The 21,905-nt window shown below is 29.7% G+C and overlaps 1 protein-coding gene across 1 annotated transcript; it reads right to left on the bottom strand.

Moving 5' to 3' along the window:
• Positions 1-1,634: 1,634 nt before the first annotated feature.
• Positions 1,635-4,616, bottom strand: LOC126845875 (odorant receptor 94a-like). The gene is made up of 5 exons (XM_050584863.1): positions 4,535-4,616; positions 2,347-2,419; positions 2,066-2,165; positions 1,881-2,000; positions 1,635-1,805 (listed from the first exon to the last, which is right to left on the bottom strand). Exons 1-5 carry the CDS (start codon positions 4,614-4,616, stop codon positions 1,635-1,637), a joined length of 546 nt encoding a protein of 181 aa, XP_050440820.1.
• Positions 4,617-21,905: the final 17,289 nt, after the last annotated feature.

The raw sequence follows: 21,905 nt of genomic DNA on the forward strand, positions 1-21,905 counted from the left end.
GATGACCATATATAAGTCTCAAAGACAAACAATGTCCATTTTCGGCTTCGACTTGAAAAATCCATGTTTCTCCCATGGAAACCATAAAATCTATTTGTGTTTGCAAAAGACAGATTAACCAATAAATTTCGTGCACCAATTAGCGCATAATTAAATTTTATTAATATAAACTAATAATAACCTAACAATTTATGAGTACTATGATTTATGTGTGTTTCTTAACTCGTGTGAAGACGGGTACAAGGGTAGCTAGTATATTATACATTATTCGTGCAATAGTTATTAAGTTTAAATAAATAATTAAAGTACGTAATCTACAACCCTCTAGAGTACACTAAACATTTTATTAATGGTTAAGCATACAATATATTTTGTACTAACGTTCTAATTATCTATATTGAATAAATTAAGAAACAATCTAGACAAAAACTAACTGAAATTTAGAATACGCTTATTTTTTAAAGTGATGTTTTTTTATTTTTCTTTATCATCACCGACAATACTGAATAACACATATGAATTACCTGTAACAAACAATAAATACAAAATATTAAATAAACGACGATAATTGAATTTAAGTACACATTTATGATAAAAGAAATATAATTATTATGTAGTCAATTTTTCATTACAAATAGATAAATACATAACTGCAACGTTTAAAATCTAAGGCATTGAAACATATAAACGAAGAAAATATTTGGGACTACAGTTTTTTTATACTACCGGAAAACAGTGTTTTTCGCCGATTTTGTATATTATTTTAACTAAACACGTTAAATCTTCAAAAAAAATGACCAAATCATGAAAATAGTTTTGTCGACATCTCTTTAGAGTGATTCTAGTAAATTTTCATTTTATATAAGTAAATACATAACTGTCATGTTTAAAATCTAAACGATTTGAAAATATAAAATATATTTATGCGATTCAATATGTATACCTCTACCATCGTCCTAAGAAACTTATTTCTGTACTATAATGTTATAATTTTATTTAGTTTAAAAGTTTTTCATAACCCTACCCGAATTTTTGTTGTTATTTTAGCTTTGATGCGGAGAAGCGATGCTATTGGTTTTAGTTAAATATGTTCAGGAGTTTAAACTCACATTATGTATCCATACCATATTAAACGAATCAATAGTTAATATTTCCAAACCAGTAGAGTCCAAATCAAGTATACTTAGAAAGTATTAAAGTGAGGTGCAGTGTTTACAAATAAGCATCATAGCGTTTATTTTCAAGTGATTTTATCCGAGTAAGTCAGTACAGTGAGGTCGAGGTATAATGAGATCAATTATTAGTGGGACGAAGAAGTCACAGGTCTACAGGCATTATTATAAATAAAAGTGATAAAATTGCTTTCAAATAAACGTTTTGATGCTAACAATGCAAATCGCTTTAATACTTTCTTACTGGGCTGATTTATAATATGCTTGATTTTGAATCTACTGATTTGAAACACTAACTATTAGTTTTAAATTTCCTATAAACCTGTGACCCCGTTCCCACTATACCTCGACCCACTGTGCTGCAACCCCACTTATGCTCTAAATCCATTGTACTTCTATTTTAACTTCAACTCTAGTTATTATTGTGTATTGATGTTCATTTGATAAGAAAATAAATATAAATCATATACATACATTGGCAAATATTTCCATATTTACTATCTTGTTGGGCGTCACTTTTATTTTTAATTGGTGAGCATTATTCATTGCCATTGTTAATACAATTAATCTTTTGACATCGATGTTCGAATCTGTCCAGTTACTACTGTACAACGCAAAGTTTATAGAGTCTTTCTGCAAATATGGAAGTATCAAACATAAACAGTTAAAATACACACGAAATATGAGTAGAGGGGTACGAAATATTACATATTCGTTAATGTTCCCAAATAAGTAGCAAGGCAAAAAAAGTTCAAGTAAAACCATGGGAATTGCGCTAAATAACTTAGTCGTCTGCAAAAAATCTTCTTGTTCACCATTTCTTGCGTTCTGAAAGTACAATGCAAAGATTTAATTAGTACCTTTAATTACTTTCTACAACAGATTTTTCTTACCAACGTCATAACAAACGTTAGGAACACCAAAGTATTTGAAACGATTGCAATTTGGGTGAGCACAATTGGTCGTACCATTTCATAAAAACTACTCATTTCTCTATACAAAAATACAAGCAATGCTAAATTTGAAATAATTAAAACAATGTTAATAATATATTAGTTATTGGTGTTATTAATATTTAGTATTATTTATACACATCATACTATGTTTCTTCTACTTTTTATTACAGATTGTGTAAATACCCTATATAAATAAAATAGTTTCAATTTATAATTACATTATGACTCTCGCGTGAACAGATATAATTGATTTGAAATCTTGTAACACACGATCAGGTGAAGAATTATCGTCTATATAAAATAAAAAAAATTAATGAATTAAAAATGTTTAAAGAAGTTTGGCTTTCAAACATAAATAATTGTTGTATAAGTATAGACTTATATTATAATATGGTTTATCAGTTTTTGCGAGAGAAAGTTTGGCAATACAAATTGGTGATGATGAAGTGTATGAGGATGATATGTTCAAGTAGTTGTGTTGAAATATCAATTAATAATAATATTCTTCTTAGAATATAAGTACGCAATAATATTGTTCAGATAAACTTGTTTTCTTAATAAGCAAAATATTATGGCGTGTATTATATTAACCTGATTCAACGAAGTCCAAATTCATTGCGTTAAGTATTATGAAATATATGTTTCACGCACTAATATTGAACGAAATTTAAATTACAAAAAAACTTACTATATAAAACATTATCTGATAAATTTCTGAGGGACTTTATTGAATAGGGCTCACGCTTTTCTTTTTAGTAAAAAATTAAAGATGTTTAACATTATTTAAAATTGTAATTAATTTTCGGTCTTTTTCAAAATAATTGGCATTTTAAATGAAATGTGCTACAATTGGTAGGTAAATTGTTCTTTTAGTAAAATTATTTTTAATTTTGACATTTTTATGTCTTTGCTATGGCACACACATGGAAAATCGTCACCGATACCGACACCAACACCGCTTATCATAACGAAAAATAACAGCCGATTTATCTGATGAGATAAGAGAGATAAGGGAAGGAGATAGGGGGTGAAAGGTAGGGGATGAGAGTTAGGGGTGAGAGATAGGAGGTGAGAGTTAGAGAAGAAGGATGGGATGGAAATGGGGTTGGGGTTGGTCATAAGGATAAGGATGAGGTCGAGGTTGAGGATGGAAAGGGATGAATTTTTTTGTTATGTGTTGTTTTCACAACGAACAAATTTAAATTAATGGTTAATGAATTGATTCAAAATAACTAGCCAAGTAAACGTTTTGCTAATAAATCGATTAAGGCAAATTATTAAAAAACTACTAAAATACTTTTGACCACAACATAAAATTAATCATAAACTACCATTTGAGTACCGTGGTTACTATTGTGACAAAACAAGTGTTTATTTTGGGTTAGCAACGAAAAATATTTCGAATGGTATCAAGGCTTCAGAATCGAGGCGAAAAAAAAGAAGCGGACGGTGCTCCGCAGAACGAGACATAAAAATGTATACTGTGGTGTTGCGGACTCGTACGCAAACTGTTAAAAAATAATATGCAATACCTTTCTTAGTAAAATAACTTTAAGCCAAGCCAAGTAAATCTTTAGGCCAAGTTTTTATGTCTTTGCTTTGGCACATGAACTGAAAAATTGACATCAGCAATCGACACCAGTTATCATAACGAAAAAATCAGTTGATTTACCTGATAAGAGATATAAGAGATAAGGGAAAGAAATAAAAGATATGGTTTTTACTTTGGAACACAACCGGAAAAATCGACACCGACACCGATATCGAAAACTTATCCTTACATATATCCTTCTATATCCTTATATCCTTATATGTCCTTCTTATGAGGGTGGGAATGGAGATGGGGGTGGAATGGGGATGGGGATGTTCCATTTATGTGATAGGATATAAAAGATAGTGGGTAAGAGATAGGAGATTAGAGATGAGGGATGGGGTTGGAAATGGGGGTGGGGGCATATATGTTGTATTCACAACGTTCAAAATAAAAATGAATAATAAATTCAAATATTTAAGGGGCCAAATTCTCTATAAACTGTTTTGGGCCAGATATTATGAAAACACTAAAATATTAGCCAGAAACTTGATATGCTTACTAGCCAACTTAGATACATAAATATAAAAATTTATCCCGTGGTGTGCGGATTCGTACGCAAGCTGTTAAAATATATTATGTAATACCTATATAAAAACATTTAACAGATCCATGCAAACATTCTTTTATTTATCTTTTTAGTTTACTTTTTTACTATATTTTTAAAATTATAAAAGTCTTAGAAAGTTAACTATATAGAGAGTTGTATTTTAAAGAAAACGAGTATTATCCATTGTGGAAACGCAGTCCAGTCATATTTATCCTACGTAAATGTTTATTACATAACTCATATTTTAATAAAATATTACACTTACTTCCGTACGTATCTTCGTTCAGTTTAAGCATTTTGTAAGCTAATGCGATTTTATTTAGTTGGCCTGCCAGCGACATGCACATTGAAATTAATAAAACGTCGAAAATTATCGTAGTATATGTGTATACCCAACTAAGGATAATTTCGATCATATAAAATAAACCAAAATTATTATTATAAACATTACTGGAAACCAGAAAAAAAAAGTTGAATGCGTTGTAACGGTAACTGCTGAATGTACCGTCGTAGTTTTGTAGTTGCAAATAATTTGTTTCATCACTTAACATCAGCGGAGTTATTATCCAACAGCAAAAAGCCAACAAAATAATTACGCAATATATCTCGGTCGCCCTTAGAGATAATTTCCGGTAACGCTTCAATAGATCATCGCCGCTGTTTGAACTGCATCCCATGAAATTGAATTTACCTACTTTCATGTATTTTTCGATTATTCTCGAGTTTTTCATTATGGTGTAAACTTTGTAATTTCCGAATAAAAAGTTTTCTAGACCGACTATTTGAATAATTATATGAGCTGTGTTGTTATGCCAGTAGTAGAGCCCGTACAAATTAATCAGTAACACTGACGAAGATAGCACAATGCTAATTATCACTATAGTTGTAACTATTCTGTACCCGTAAATTTTGCTACTGTTTTTGCTCAATAGTTGATTCAAACCAAACAGGTTTAGCAGTTTAATGTTGATCATATTATGCTGTCCGTTTGTTTCCTTCATGACAACTTTTGAAAATCACCTATTTTCCATAAGTTATAATTATTTTATTATGTTATAGTTTTAACATTTATGAGACAAAAATGCCCATGCTAGTATTAGCTAATAAATAGTAATACAGTCACAGGTCTGCGTTATTTTCTCAGAAAGTGATAAAATCACATTATCAGCTCTTCGTTGTGAAACTGTAGATGGTATATAATGTATTGAAGTATAAATAACTTTAATTAATTTAATTTTGTTTGAAGTCGTGTTGTTTTATTAACTATTTGTTTTCCTTAAAAAAACATGTTAAGACGTGACTACAGAAATTCAACTCGGTTGTGTTGAATTTTTGTAGAAATATACTAAGAGAAAACTGTTAAAGTGTTAGAGTCATTCACAGTCATATTGAATGACTGCGTAAAAATAAAAAAATATTTACTATAGGAAATAGATAGAAGTTTTAAACGTTCTAGGGAAAAGGGTTTCCGATATTTTTCTTGGATTTTAAATTTTTATTGTTTGTTCTACACAAAAACCAGCATCCATTCAAATTTTAATTTACGTTAAAGGGGCGCCACACACCCGTTATTTTCTTCAAAAAACTCGCCTTGCGCGGATTAATTTTACTAAGGCTGTAATCAAAACTAAGAAAACAAATCTTCGCATAATATAGATAACAACATTTACTGTGCTCTACCATCGCCTTTTTTAAAATATTTTAACCAGTTAATGAATAATTAAATAATTAATAAATTACTTTTTTTAAAAATGTTATAACGTTGGTTGTATTAGGTGTATCGTAAAATACGGATAATGGAACACAGATAATTTTGTCATAAATAATATGTATGAATTTTATTCCTTAACTATATAATAAGAAGCCTAAGGAAAATTAATCCACGTAAAAGTCAACTCAACCGAATTTTTTTTTTTTAAATCGCTGTCAAGGATGCTATGGTAGTCTAAAAAATAATGTAACTACTAAAAAAGAGGCCTAACTTCTGAACTCATAGTTACACATCACAGATTAACCTTCAAGTTAATATTTTGTAAATAATTGCCTATACTTTACACCTTAATATGGACGGTTGGCGTCCTCTTAAATTTAATTTTTGACTATAAAAAAGATACGTTCAGAGCTCCACATCAAAGTTAAAATTAAAAGTAGAAGCTGTAATCGAAAAACATCGTAGGAAAAAACCGTGTTTACACTTTTAAACCAACTCTGCAACGTTATTACAATTATTGTTACGATATATCTTAATAGCAACTCACTTACTATGGAATGTAAGACACCGTCACTACCACAAGGCATACAACAAACGTAGGTACGCCAGCTTGTGCAACAACGAAGAAACTGTGTTAAATGAAATAGGTAATACTCTAGGCGACTATTATAGGTTCATTTGTTATTCCAATATTTGTTCGATGTGTTAGTAACTGGTAGTTCATGTTAAATGCTATTATACATTAATGATACATTAGGTTTAGTCAACGTCATGGTTTTCTGAAAAATTGTTTTAACTATTAATTACTCGTATTCACGTAGATTTATTTTATTGATTGACCTAAGGGGAACGTTTGCCTAGTGGAGCGTGAAAAATGTAAAACGCAGTCATTTTTAATGAAACGAAACTTGTTTAGGTCAATAATGTCACTGCATTTTTGTTTATTTTGTAGTTTTTTTTAACTAAGTGAATAGTAAATAGTGATTATATTTGGATGGATGTAATTAAAGCATCTCGATACATACTTTTTAGACTAATAACTAACGCATTGAAATAGATTTTAACCTTTTATACGAAATTAATACCATTTGAGCTAACGAAAAACACTTATGTATGTATCGAAAATTTTGTTTTTCGGTTATTCGATCGATCAATAATAAAATCTACGACTAACTATTAATTTATCTACTGTGCAAAGTATATAGAGTCTTTCTGCAAATAAGGAAGTATAAGACGTAAGCAGTTAGATTACACACGGTTTATGAGTAGACGGGTACGAAATATTACATATTCGTTAATGTTCCCAAAAAAGTATCAAGGCTAAACCGTGTTTACACTTTTTGACCAACATTGCACCGTTATTACAATTAATGTACTTACTATGGAATGTAAAACACCATCACTACCACAGAGCATACAACAAACGTACGTACGTCACCTTGTGCGATATAGAAGAAACGGTATTAAATGAAATATCTAACATTCTAAGGGACTATTATAGGTTCATTTGTTATTCCAATATTTGTTTGATATATTAGGACTGGTAGGTCATGTTAATTGCTATTACATATTAATGATACATTTTGTATAGTCAACGTCAGGGATGTTTGCAAAATTCTTTTAATTATTAAAACTAATACGCAGGTAGATTTCTTTTATCGATTGACCTAAGGAGACCGTTATGCGGAGCGTTACAAATGCAAAACGCAGACATCTTTGATGAAATGAAACTTGTTTAGGAGAATAACTTTACTGAATTTTTGTTTGTTTTGTAGTTTTCTTAACTTAGTGAATCGTAAATACTGATGATATTTGGATGGGTGTAATGAAAGTCGATCAACACATTATTTTTAGACTACTGACTTCACAGTTATGCATCTAAACTTAAATAGATATTGAAAATTTTGTACATTAAAATCAGTTAAGCTAATGAAAAATACTTTACTTTTTTTTTTTTATTTTTTTTTTTATTTATTAAAGAGTATTTACAATCTATGCTGCAAGGCATATGTATAAGTTACATTGTTATATATACAGAGAGAGGGAAAAAAAAATAAACAAATAGAAACGGTGATTTGATATGAGGAGGGAGGCTATCCAGTAATAGAACCCAACGTGATTTTTGTTCTAATTATTTTTAATTAGATTAATTTGAATTATTGTATTAACAGATCTCGACACCAATGTCTTCGGAGTCGGCGAGGTGGATTTCCGGGGAGTGAATTAGAAGCAAGTTGAGATATTAAAGGGTTAGAATGAGTGTGTAATTTGGAATGAAATTTTTTGTAGTGTTTTATGGCTAAGTAGTTTATTGGTTCTATTTTAAAGTCATTTTGAAGTGTGCAGTTTGATACATACCATGGGGCAGAAGAGATAATACGTAGAGTGATAGATTGGAAAGCTTGTAAGGTACGAAGTTGGGATGGTTTTGCACATCCCCAAATTTGGATTGCATATGCCCAAATAGGCCTTAATAGGGATTTGTATATAATAATTTTATTGTGGAAAGGTAATTTTGATTTGAGGATTGGACGTAGTAAATGGAGTCTGCTGTTGAGAATTTTTCTTTTAGATTTAATGTGGGAGCCCCAAGTTAATCGTTTGTCGAGTGTGACACCAAGATATTTGACTTCCGAGGATATTGGAATAAGTATTCCTTGGAATTGGGGAGGGGGTGGAACAGATTTTTTTAGTGTGAAGGGAACGTACACAGATTTATCTGGATTAATTTTAATTCTCCAATTAGATGAAAAATACTTATGTATCTATCGAGTTTTAGTAGTATCCATAATTTTGCTTTTCGGTCATTCGATGGAACAATATTAAAATCTACGACTAACTATTAATTTAAGCGATTTTTTTTTAGAAAATGCAACGTTATAATGTATTGTAGGTCCAAGGCATTTACCATAAACTGTCATTCTTAACACATCAAATGAATATTAGAATATAAAATGAACGTTCAATAGTCACGAAAGTATTATTTACTTTAATCCTTTTAAAATATGGTACTTAATAGTTTATGAATATTTGAGAAACTAGGTTTGTTTATTTATTATTTAATACAACGCCTTTAAAAAACATACAAATTACACGATACCTCTTGCATAATTATAATATAGTGTCTTCCCTAAAAATGTAATGACGTTAAGTTTAATTTGTAAGATAATAACCTCGTTTATTGACATAACCTTTCTTTGACAAGACTTAATGAATAAATAAAAAACACCGGTATAACACAATGAACCCAAATTGAGCCTATCACATCAATAATGTAAAAACAGGCGGTGAATCAACGGTAGCAGCAGTGGACTTTGTAAATCCGGTTAATTCCGGTGGCCACGGATTCATTGGGTAGTCTTACCAAGGTCGAGTTTATCGGAAGTCTGTCCAACTTGCTTGTATTTGTAACAATGTAAACCTCGGAATGTTAGGAATTGTAATATATGTAGTCGACTCGTTAAGTAGGTTAATAATAATTTGTTATTAATTAATTTAAACAAGTTTCTAATGCATTTGAATTGAAATGTTTATATTATATTATGTATGTCGTTACACTACAGTTATTTGATAATATATGTTAAATGGTTATTGTTACTGATATACAATGAGCTAGTAATTATACGACGGTGGAGCTCCGACTATTTAATATAGTATGCCGTTCCGTCTGCACGGGCCGAATCGTGTGCTTAGTGCTGGGTCAACAATAACACGGCTCGTGCATGGGTTATAAAAATTAAACACACTTGGCTATCAACTATCTCTGCATAATATAATGTTGCTAACTACAACGATACTATTACCCACTAAATACTTGTGTCGACCGGCTTATTTCTGTATACAACTCTTTAAAGTTTTAACTGAATAATATATATATATATTTATTTATTTATTTATTATTCAGCGGTTATTACAGATATGACTCATATTACGTTTTTAACGTTTTGAGTTTAAAGTGGATAATTTTTGAGCATTCCTAGATGTAAATTTGTCTGTAAAACACCATTTGTATATTCATTGAAATATGTTTTATTGTAAAAATCAATTTTATTTTTATTTTCTTACTGCAGATTATTAGTGCTATAAATATTAAATATAAATAAATAAATAAAGTACATAATTTACAACCCTCTACAGCTCACTAAACATTTATTTAATGGTTAAGCATACAATATATTTTGTACTAACGTTCTAATTATGTATATTAAATAAATTAAACTACAATCTAGACAAAAACTGAAATTTAGAACACGCTTATTTTTTATAGTGATGTTTTTCTATTTTTTTTTATCATCACCGACAATACTGAATAACACATATGTATTACCTGTAACAAACATTAAATACAAAATATTATATAAACGATGATAATTGAACTTAAGTACACATTTACGATAAAAGAAATATGATTATTATGATGTAAATTTTTCATTACGAATAAGTAAATACATAACTGCCACGTTTAAAATCTAAGGCATTGAAACATATAAACAAAGAAAATATTTGGGACTACAGTTTAAAAAACTGCCAGAAAACAGTGTTTTTCGCCAATTTTAACATTTTTAACTTAAACAAGCTAAATCTTTAAAAAAAAAATGATCAAATCATGAAAATAGTTTTGTGGACATCTCTTTAGAGTAATTCTTGTAAGTTTTAAGTACTTAAGTACACATTTTTGGTTTTAACTTCTAACTTAATTGAAATATACATTATATAAGTAGTTTTGAAAACTTGTTCAGCAGAAACAGTGACAAATAAGTCATCAAAAGAAATTTAGATGTCGAAAACGACTTGACTGATATCAAATAAATTTAATAATATTCTTCGAGTCAAATTGTTTTACTAGGAGTGGCATTAAAACAAACACATTTTTAGAGGTAAACGCTAAAGTCACGTCGAGCAATCTCAGAACCAAGTTTAAACAAAAAGTTATATTATTTAGTTACGAAGTCTTTGGGTTTCCATTTTGTAGTAGTAAAATGAAAAGTTTAACATCGTAGGAAACCATTTTTAAGTATATAAAATTCAATATCCTTAGACAAACTATACTCGTCCTTCTATTCTTACTCAATCACATTATACACAGAAATTTATCAGTCAAAGTTAAATGTATCTTAGGCAAATATCTTTTTAATAAGCATTTAAACAGTTTTTGTCAAGATTGTCAAAGTGTTATTAGATCATAATTTAACAAATACATAACTATTGTAATAAAATTTATATATTAATTACATTATCAAAATGTAATAAATTCAAAAAATGTACAAGACATATTTTTCAAATATTAAATGTATTAAATATTTAAATTGTATTTAAAATTATCCCAAGAAAAAAACATTTGTTTTAACTTGTACTAGCGTTATTTTAGACGATGCAATACAAAACGATTAACGTTGTAGTGGAAAAAAAACTTAAAAATGCTTAAGGTATCGAATGCAAAAAAGTGGCAGTTGTTGGATTAGTAACTAACGATGGCTATGAAATTATCGTGAAAACCGAACTATTAAATTCAGTTTTTAATAATAACAATGTTTATAAATTAGCATAAAAGAAATACAAATCATATACAAACACTGGCAAATATTTCCATGTTTACTATCTTTTTGGGCGTCACTTTCATCTTCATTTGATGAGCATTATTCATTGCCATTGTTAATACAATTAATCTTTTGACATCGATGTTCGAATCTGTCCAGTTACTACTGTACAGTGCAAAGTTTATAGAGTCTTTCTGTAAATAAGAAAGTATAAGATATAAGCAGTTAAACTACTCACGGATTATGAGTAGAGGGGTACGAAATATTACATATTCGTTAATAGTCCCGAATAAGTAGCAAGGCAAATAAATTTGAAGTAAAAAAAAGGGAATTGCGCTAAATATCTTAATCGTCTGCAAAATATCTCCTTGTTCTCCATATCTTACGTTCTGAAAGTACAATACAAATATTTAATTTATAGCTTTGTTTACTTTCTAAACAGACTTTTCTTACCGATGTCATAACGAACGTTAGGAACACCAAAGTATTTGAAGCGATTGCGATTTGGGTGAGCACAATTGGGCGTACCATTTCAAAAAAACTACTCAGTTTTCTATACAAAAATACAAACAATTCTAATTTTTAAATAATTTAAACAATGTTAAAAATATATTAGTTATTGGTGTTAGTTTGATTTCAACTTTACATTCATGCGACCTAAAGTAATAGCATGCTGGATTAGCTATTGTTCAGAATAAATGAATCAGAGTGGAGTTCTAAACTTTCTGTCACCAGTCATTATTCAAGATTGAGTCTACTCATGTCAAGAAGTTTTGATGTCTTCAGTACATAAGAATAAGATGTTTATGTAAACTATGTTAAATTGTATTGAATAGTAACTGATTACATTTAGGTTCAAACATTATTATTATTATTAATACACATCACACTATGTCTCTTCTACTTTCTATAGCAGTTTGTGTAAATACCTTCATGTGAACTACATTTATAGTATGCTGGCAGGCTGGCAGGCTAACAGTAACTGATTACATTCACTATTTATCATTTATACACATTAAATTGTGTTTCTTCCACTAACTAATACAGATTGTAAAAACAAAATAGTTTCAATTAATAATTACATTATGACTCTCGCGTGATCAGATATAATTGATTTGAAATCTTGTAACACACGATCAGGTGAAGAATTAGATTTTCCATCTTCTATATAAAATAAAAAGATTAATGAATTAAAAATGGTTAATGAAGTCAAGCTTTCAAATATAAATAATTGTTGCATAAATATATACTATTATATAGTATATTAGTTTTAGCGAGTGGAAGTTTGATATTTGAATAATAAACGCAACAGAAATAAATGAAGTGATTATTGTGTAAAGAGATAAACGAGCCCCGGAACCCTAAAATCTAAATTTTTTGCTTAAATTTTACAATAAGAAGTTTTGGTTGAAACTGTGTGAGATTTTGGAGAATGTTATAGGGTAAGATAGATAATGCAGATGGGTAATGATGAATTGTGTGAGGTTGATATGTTTAAGTACTTAGGATCGGTAACGCAATAAAGGCAATGTAAGGATAATATAGGCAATGCAAATTGGAGATGATGAAGTGTATGAGGTTGATATGTTCAAGTACTTAGTGTTGAAGTATCAATTAATAATTATATTCTTTTTAGAATGTAAGTACGCATTAATATTGTTCAGATAAACTTGTTTTTTAATAGGCAAAATATTATTGAAAATGTTTTTAAAAAAAGTATTTTTGAAATGTATTTATTTTATTTTTTATATTTTAGTCCTATTAATAGTACTTAATAATTGGTGAATACATTACTAAATTTGACTCTCCCCACCGGCATTTTTAACCTGGATGTCCAGTTCCTAATATTATGACGAAACATTATATTGTCATCCAAAATGAGTGATAATTTTAGAGAAAATGGGAGAGATTAAGTTGAGATGGATCGGTCATGTTTTGTGGAGAGATGAGGCAGCACAGTGAGAGGTGGTATGAATGTAAAAGAAAAGAGAGCATGAGGAATACCGAAAAAAAAATGGATAGACGGAACAGAAATTGATAATATGAGGACAGCTGAGTTGATTAAAAGAGATGTAGAAAATCGAGCTTTATGGAGTAAGGAGTGAAAGGCAAAGATGAAGAAGATTTTGTCATATGTTAGGTGTGATTAATATAGAAACAAAAATTTCAAGTTTCAAGATTTAGATCTTACATAAATAAGATTCAATTTTACTTGTATTTCATTATTTTAGTTATAAGTTTAAGTTTCGACTATATATTAAAAAATTATAAAAATCTTAAAAGGTTCACTATATAGTGGGTTCTATTTTAAATAAAATGAGTATTGTCCATTGTGGAAACGCAGTCCAGTCTTGTTTTTACTACGTAAATGTTTATTACATATTTTGTATTTTAATAAAATATTACACTTACTTCCGTACGTTCCTTCGTTCAGTTTAAGCATTCTGTAAGCTATCGCAATTTTATTCAGTTGGCCTGTCAGTGCCATGCACATTGAAATTAATAAAACGTCGAAAATTATCGTAGTATATCCGTATACCAAAATAAGGACAATTTCGATCATATGAAATATAACAAAATATTTATTATAAACGTTACAGGAAACCGGGAAAAAAAAGTTGAATGCGTTGTAACGGTAACTGTTGAATGTACCGTCGTTGTTTTGTAGTTGCAAATAATTTGTTTCATCACTTAACATCAGCGGAGTTATCATCCAACAGAAAGAAGCCAACAAAGTAGTTACGCAATATATATTGGTCGCTTTTAGAGATAATTTCCGGTAACGCTTCAACAAATCATCGCCGCTGTTTGAACTGCATCCCATGAAATTGAATTTGCCTACTTTCATGTACGTTTCGATTATTCTCGAGTTTTTCAATATGGCGTAAGCTTTGTAATTTCCAAATACATAGTTTTCTAGACCAGTGATTTGAATTATAATATGAAACGTATTGTTTTGCCAGTAGTAAAGCCCGTACAAATTAGACAGCAACACTGACAACGAGAACACCATACTGATTATCACTATAGTTGTAACTATTCTGTACCCGTAAATTTTGCTACTGTTTTTGCTCAATAGTTGATTCAAACCAAACAGGTTTAGCAGTTTAATGTTGATCATATTATGCTGTTCGTTTGTTTCCTTTATAGTCATATTGAATGACTGCATAAAAATAAAACAGTTATTTTTTATAGGAAGTAGATAGAAGTTTCAAACGTTCTAGGGAAAAGGGTCTGATATTTTTCTTGGATTTTAAATTTTTATTGTTTGTTCTACACAAAAAACAGCATAAAATTAATCCGCGCAAATTTTACAATGACTGTAATCAAAAATAAGAAACCAAATTTTCACATAATACAGACAGACAACAACATTGCCTGTGTTTCATCATCAGTCTTTTTTTAATATTTCAACTAGGTAATGAATAACTAGATAATTAAGAAATTACTATTTTGACTTTTTTAAAAATGTTATAACGTTGGTTGTATTAGGTATATCGTAAAATATGGATAATGGAACACAGAAAATTTTGTCATAAATAATATGTATGAATTTTATTCCTTAACTATATAATATGAAGTCTGAGGAAAATTAATACGCGTAAAAGTCAACTCAACCGAATTTTTTTTTTTTAAATCGCTGTCAAGGATGCTATGGTAGTCTAATAATTTAACTACTAAAAAAGAGTCCTAACTTCTGAAACTCATAGTAACACATCACAGTTTAACCTTCAAGTTAAGATTTTGTAAATAATTGCCTACTCTTTACACCTTAAAAATGGACGGTTGGCGTCCTCTTAAATTTAATTTTTGACTATAAAAAAGATACGTTCAGAGCTCCACATCAAAGTTAAAATTAAAAGTAGAAGCTGTAATCGAATAACAGCGTAGGGAAAAATCGTGTTTATACTTTTTGACCAACCCTGCAACGTTATTACAATTAATGTTATTATATATCTTAATAGCAACTCACTTACTATGGGATGTAAAACACCATCAACACAGAGCATACAATAAACGTAGGTACGTCAGCTTGTGCGACAACGAAGAAACGATATTAAATGAAATAGCTATCATTCTAGGTAACTTATATACGTTCATTTGATGTTCCAATATTCGTTTGGCGTTTTAGGAATTGGAGTGCATGTTAAATGCTATTGCACCAATAATACATTATGTATACAGTATAGTCAACGTTAGGGTTTTCTAAGAAACTGTTTTAATTATTAATTTATCGTATACAGGTAGATTTATTTTATTGGCTGACCTTAAGGAACCGTGACAAAGACCCGTTTAGCGGATCGCACGTCAAATAAAAAAAGAGACAAGGGAATATAATAAAAATAAATATTTAATATAACACAATTTTTGGCCCGTGGTACGCCCTTTTTAAATGTCCTCCACTAACACGAGAATAACAAAAAATAAAAATAAAGTATATAATATTGTTGCCGGAGAAGCCAAGGCGAGGCAGGGGGTATTGTAGTTCATGTAATCTTATTCATGCATCTATTCGTCGGGGTAGTGATCTGACCCGGTTCGAGACGGCCGCGGCCATCGTCGATACTGTGTATCTGAGAACAAAAAAAATTACCCATCTCGCCACTGTCTAGACCATCTTTTAGATAAACAATCCGTAATCAGACGGTAACATGATAATATTATAATAATAATATAAAGAAATAACATTCTTTATAAAAAACAACTTACCCAACCAACTCTACATGCTTTGTTTTTTTTTAAATGTTAGTTAAGCGCTATTACAGGTTTTCACCTAGGTGTGTCGTATTACATATTATACATTTTTATGTCGTACGCCTTGATATCACTTGAAGTATGTTTCGTTGCTAACCCGAAATAAACACTTGGTTTGTAACAAATGGCAACTACGGTACTCGAAAGGTAGGTGATGATTAATTTTATATTGTGGCCAATAAATTTTTGGTAGTTTTTTAATAAATGGTCCTAATCGATTTATCGGCTAAACATTCACTAGGTTATTTTGAATAAATTTAACCATTCATTCAAGTTTTCTCATTGTGAAAACAACACATAATTTAAAAAATTTAACATCACCATCCCCATACCTACACCCATCCCCACCTCCATCGCCTTCTTCATCCCCATCCCCATAAGACATATCTCATATCTTTTATCTCTGATCTCTCTTATCTCATATTCCTTATCTCTAATCTCTTTTCTTTCTTATCTTATCCGATAAATGAGCTGATATTTTTGTTATGATAAGAAATGAAAAAAATTCTTGATTTGTCCGTGATATGTGCCAAAACAATGATACAAATATGTCAAAAAGGAAATACTATCTTGTGTAGCCGCGGTTACGTTATGTATAAGAACTGGGAGTCTGATAGGAAAGTTCCAAGATCCGTATGAAAATAGATATGTTCGCGACTGTTTGCTAGGTATATTTTGCTTTGGTTGGGGGAGGACAATTGGTGTTTTACCGCGATACCGGAGGGGTTGTCAAAAGTGTTTTACTGCCTTAAGCAAATATTCCGGTTTGATTGTTGGTTCTCCCCCCTTAAACATCCGATGTTTTGACTGTTAGCCGGTCTTTCGATATAGTTAAAGTTGAAGTTGACTGTGCCTGAGATTGCCAAGGCATGCCTCGAGTTTCAGTGCTTGAGTTGCGGCGCCGAGAGAGAGCTCTGAAGATAGCGAGTGGATATTTATTGTGTAGTTAGTTTGTGGAACCCTATCTAATTCCTGTTGGTTGTTGACGATGGTTTGGCGATTGGTTGACAGGTAGTAGACAAATGTAGCGTGTGGCCCAACTTTGATGATATGAAACTTGTTTGAGTGAATAATATTACTGAATTTTTAGTTTATTTTGTAGTTTGTTTTCACTTGGTGAATAGGAAATACTGATGATAGTTGGATAGATGTAATAAAAGTAGATCAACACATAATTTTTAAACTATTGACTTCTCAGCTTTTCTCGGTCATCCGACCGATAAATAATAAAATCTACAACTAACTGCTAATTAAAGTGATTTATCAGAAAACCCCAACATTGTTTATACATAATGCATTGTTGATCCAAAGCATTTAACATGAACTGTCATCAGTGCCGGTATTGCGGGGCCCTGTACATATGTACCATTTGTCCTCCCCTAGCGATGACACTGACTGTCATTCTTAACACATCAAGCGAATATTGGAATATCAAATGAACGTGTAATAGTCACGAAAGTATAAATTCCTTTAATTTTTTTAAACACTATGGTTCTAGATTATGAATATTTAAGAAACTCGGGTTGTTTATTTATTATTCAATACAACGCCTTTAAAAACATACATAATACACGATAACTCTTGCATAATTATAATATGGTGACTGCCCTAAAAAAACGTTTTTTTACCTACTTATAACTTAACGGCATACGTATACGAATTTTGCTAATAATATTCACCATCGATAGGTATAACTGTTTAGTGATATCATAAATTACCACATACATAAATATAATATACCAACACTCAATAGTGTAATATATCACTTAGAGTAAATGGTAAAAAAACTCAGAAAAAAAGCATCTAGTACCGCTGCTGAAAAATATTAAAAATTATTAAAATATAGGGTTAACGGTCAAGTCCCACAGGAGGGCCTATGGGTAATCAAATGAGCCGTATATTTGCCTACTACAAAATAAATCAACTTTTAATTTTTAAATAAATATTTATAGTGTGAAGTGGGTTAACAATAAACAATCATTAAGACATAACAAATAACAAAAGTTATTAATGTTATAAGCCCTGTGCTGAAAAACAAATTACGACACGCTACTAATTTATATTTCCTAAAAAATTTGTAGGTACATAACTAAAATAGATTAATATATTTTTAGATGTTAAAATGAATGGAAAAAATATTGTTACACGATATTCTGATTATAAGCCAAATTATACTATAGTTTTAATTTTTTTTTCATCAAATATATAAATGTAAAACACATATTAAACATTGAATTTAAATTATTACTAAAAGTACAATCTTCAGGAATATTAATTGATAAGAAAAATAAAAAAATGTATACATTAGTTTAGGAACATGACCAACCATTAATTGCTTTAAGGTTACATTGTGTTTTAAAATCAGTATTAGTAAATTGCTTTAGTTTATACATGTAAGTTATTACAACTAAAATAGCTTTACTAAGATTTGATTGTTCTAATTTACCGTTCAGGCAATCGCATCTTAAAATATTCTATTGTCAATCGGGCTGTGGTGTTTACACCATTATTTAATTTTCGTATTTAAAAAGCACCAAAAGTCACGGTGTTAACACTATGTGTGTGAGCGCATAGATATTAAAAAATGAGAAAAAAAAGTTAGATTTGCCGTTGACTATTGTTTGGATGTGTTATTAAATCATACAAAATAATACTAATATGCCTTTGTTCATCAACCAACCATTAATATTTTAAAGAAAATATTTGATATAATATTTACAAATAATAGTCAAGCATCAAGTTTTAGTTTCATTTTATATTTCATCATACAATTTCCGTAATGCATTAAAATGCAGGATAATTCGGGTAAGATAATACAAATATATAAAATAACTAAAAGCTTGACATTTCAACTACTATAATAAAAAATTATAATCAAATATAAAGTATAATAATCTATCAGTTTATATGAAAAGCTACATATCAACAAAGTTCGCAAACCATCACATCTTACTTAAGCCTACGTTAAAAAAAAGAGTAATCAATTTTACATATTATGAAATAACTTTTAAGTAAAAAAACCTACTGTTTTAAACATTTTAATAATATTGCTAATAAAAAATGCTTTTATGAGTTTATATTAATCTTCAAAGATTCCAAGTGGAAAGAAACAATAATTATAATACATCTTCATCTAAAGCAAAATACATTTTATAATTATTCTTAGCCTACATCTTTTAACACACATAAGATATCAAGTCTAAAACAATATTATTATTGTTTATGTTTTATGCAAGTCACGCTGCACGCGCTTTTATTTGTTCATTTTTGGTTATTGTTGAATCATAACCATACCGTCAAAATATGGGGATTAAAGAATTTCGTTGCAGGTATTGTCTACTGATAAGATATGTGAAAAATTGAGTAGGCGTGTATAAACGGTCAAGGTTTCCGACCATAAGTAGGTTAAGAACCGCCTCTCCACATAATATAAAAAAAAAAAAAATAAGGAGTGTTATTAATGTCTGGTTATCGGTTTTGCGAAGGGGTTGATAATATTATTTAATAGGAAGTAACATGTTACCTGTGTTGAAAACCCCAATGAATATTGATCGAAATTTTAAATATTTATAACGTAATAAGTAACGAACCGTTAGAAGAAAATTAAAAATTCAAACGACTATACTGAAATTTAATTGTATGCTACACGTGTATCGAGTTAATAATAGTTGGTCCCATTTAGAAAAACGAAGTCACTAATCGCTGAACATATAAGAGAAGAAGTTAAAAATGCTCACGGTATTGAAAAGTAAATTACGAACCATAAAGAATAGAAAATATTTGGATCACCCTGTATTGTTATTTGTATTTTTTAATCCCATACAGAAAAGAAATGTGAACATATTTTTCCTTATGTTTTAAATAGTTTTGGCCGTCAAGTGTTCCGAAAGTGTGATTTTAAAAATATTGTTATAAAACTATATTTGTTCTGATTCGATCAGGTCTAGATTTTATGTTACAGCTACTACCAGTACAATTTAATGTTTATCGTTTTGGATTAATTTTTTTATTTAAGGGGTATTGTTTTCCTGTAAAATGGTTGTATTTTATATTTGTCAAGTTAAGTGATTCTTGAATAATGTCAAGAAAGACTAAAAATGACCCTGACAAATTTCGTAATACCTGTGGTGAAATTATATGAATATTATTTTGGCTTTCCTGTCGGGCAACAAGACAAATTATATTAGTTTTCATGTTACACACAAAAAGTAAAATGTTGTTGACTAGTGATATTAAGTCTAGTTTATTCATTTAAATTTGTTATAACTAAGTGCTTAGCTGTCAAAAATACCATTTATTCAATAATTGAACGACTTGTGTAAGTGTATAAAAACTATTATTAACTAATAATAGTTGGTCCTATTTAGAAAAACGAAATTATGAACCATAAAGAATAGAAAAAAATTTGGATCACCCTGTATTGTTATTTGTATTTTTTAATCACATACAGAAAAGAAATGTGAACATATTTTTCCTTATGTTTTAAATAGTTTTGGTCGTCAAGTGTTCCGAACGTGTGATTTAAAAAATATAGTTATATCAGGATTTATGAGATATTTAAAAAAATTCATATGTATACTTGTATGTTATGTATATGATATAGATATGTATATTCTTGTTATAAAACTATATTTGTTCTGATTCGAACAGGTCTAGATTTTATGTTACAGCTACTACTAGTAAAATTTAATGTTCATCGTTTTGGCTTACTTTTTTTATTCAAGGGGTATTGTTTTCCTGTATAGTGGTTGTGTTTTATGTTTGTCAAGTTAAGTGATTCTTGAATAATGTCAAGAAAGACATAAAATGACCCTGACAAACTTCGTAATACGTGTGGTGAAATTATATGAAATATTCTTTTGGTTTTCTTGTCGGGCAACAAGACAAATTATATTAGTTTTCATGTTACACACAAAAAGTAAAATGTTGTTGACTAGTGATATTAAGTCTAGTTTATTAATTTAAATTTGCTATAACTAAATGCTTAGCTGTCGAAAATACCATTTATTCAATAATTAAACGACATGTGTAAGTGTATAAAAACTGAAAAAATAACGTGATGAGACCTAATGAAGAACGCTATTCTTTTGTGTAGCTAAATTGCCTACTCTCGACCCCGTGTTTCAACAAATTGTGTTTCTTATCGACTGATCGCAAACTATATCATAGTACTGTAATGATTATATTGTATGCACTAAAAATCACATACTTGCACACAATTAAATAATGTTATTTTACAAAATGTAAGTTTTTTTATATTCTATAATCAATTGTATGCACAAATACTAATATCACACACATTTATCAATTATTTTTATATTATTTTTAGTATAATTTTTATATAAAAAGTATAAATGGATATCTTAAATAAAAATGACACATAAGATACGCTGACTCAGACTTTACGCATGGATGATTTCATACGAGGGGACATTTTTATATCTCCCCCCCCCTGATGACGCACATCCACCCCTATAAGACAAGCAACAGGTTTGCCGTTCAGCCAGTACATCCAGTAGATCCAGTAGAGCTAGTAGCCTCAGTAGTCATCGTGATTCCGGTGGCTTAAGTTGTCTGGCCACGCTCGTCTGCAACTTACTAATTATTTAATTGATAAAACATGTTGAGTGTGG

The sequence above is a fragment of the Adelges cooleyi genome, unplaced genomic scaffold (genome assembly GCF_023614345.1).
Source record: "Adelges cooleyi isolate 19-005CV unplaced genomic scaffold, UGA_ACOO_1.1 ACOO_flye_CR_arks_rails_tigmint_CR_PRNA_8, whole genome shotgun sequence".
NCBI lineage: Eukaryota > Metazoa > Arthropoda > Insecta > Hemiptera > Adelgidae > Adelges > Adelges cooleyi.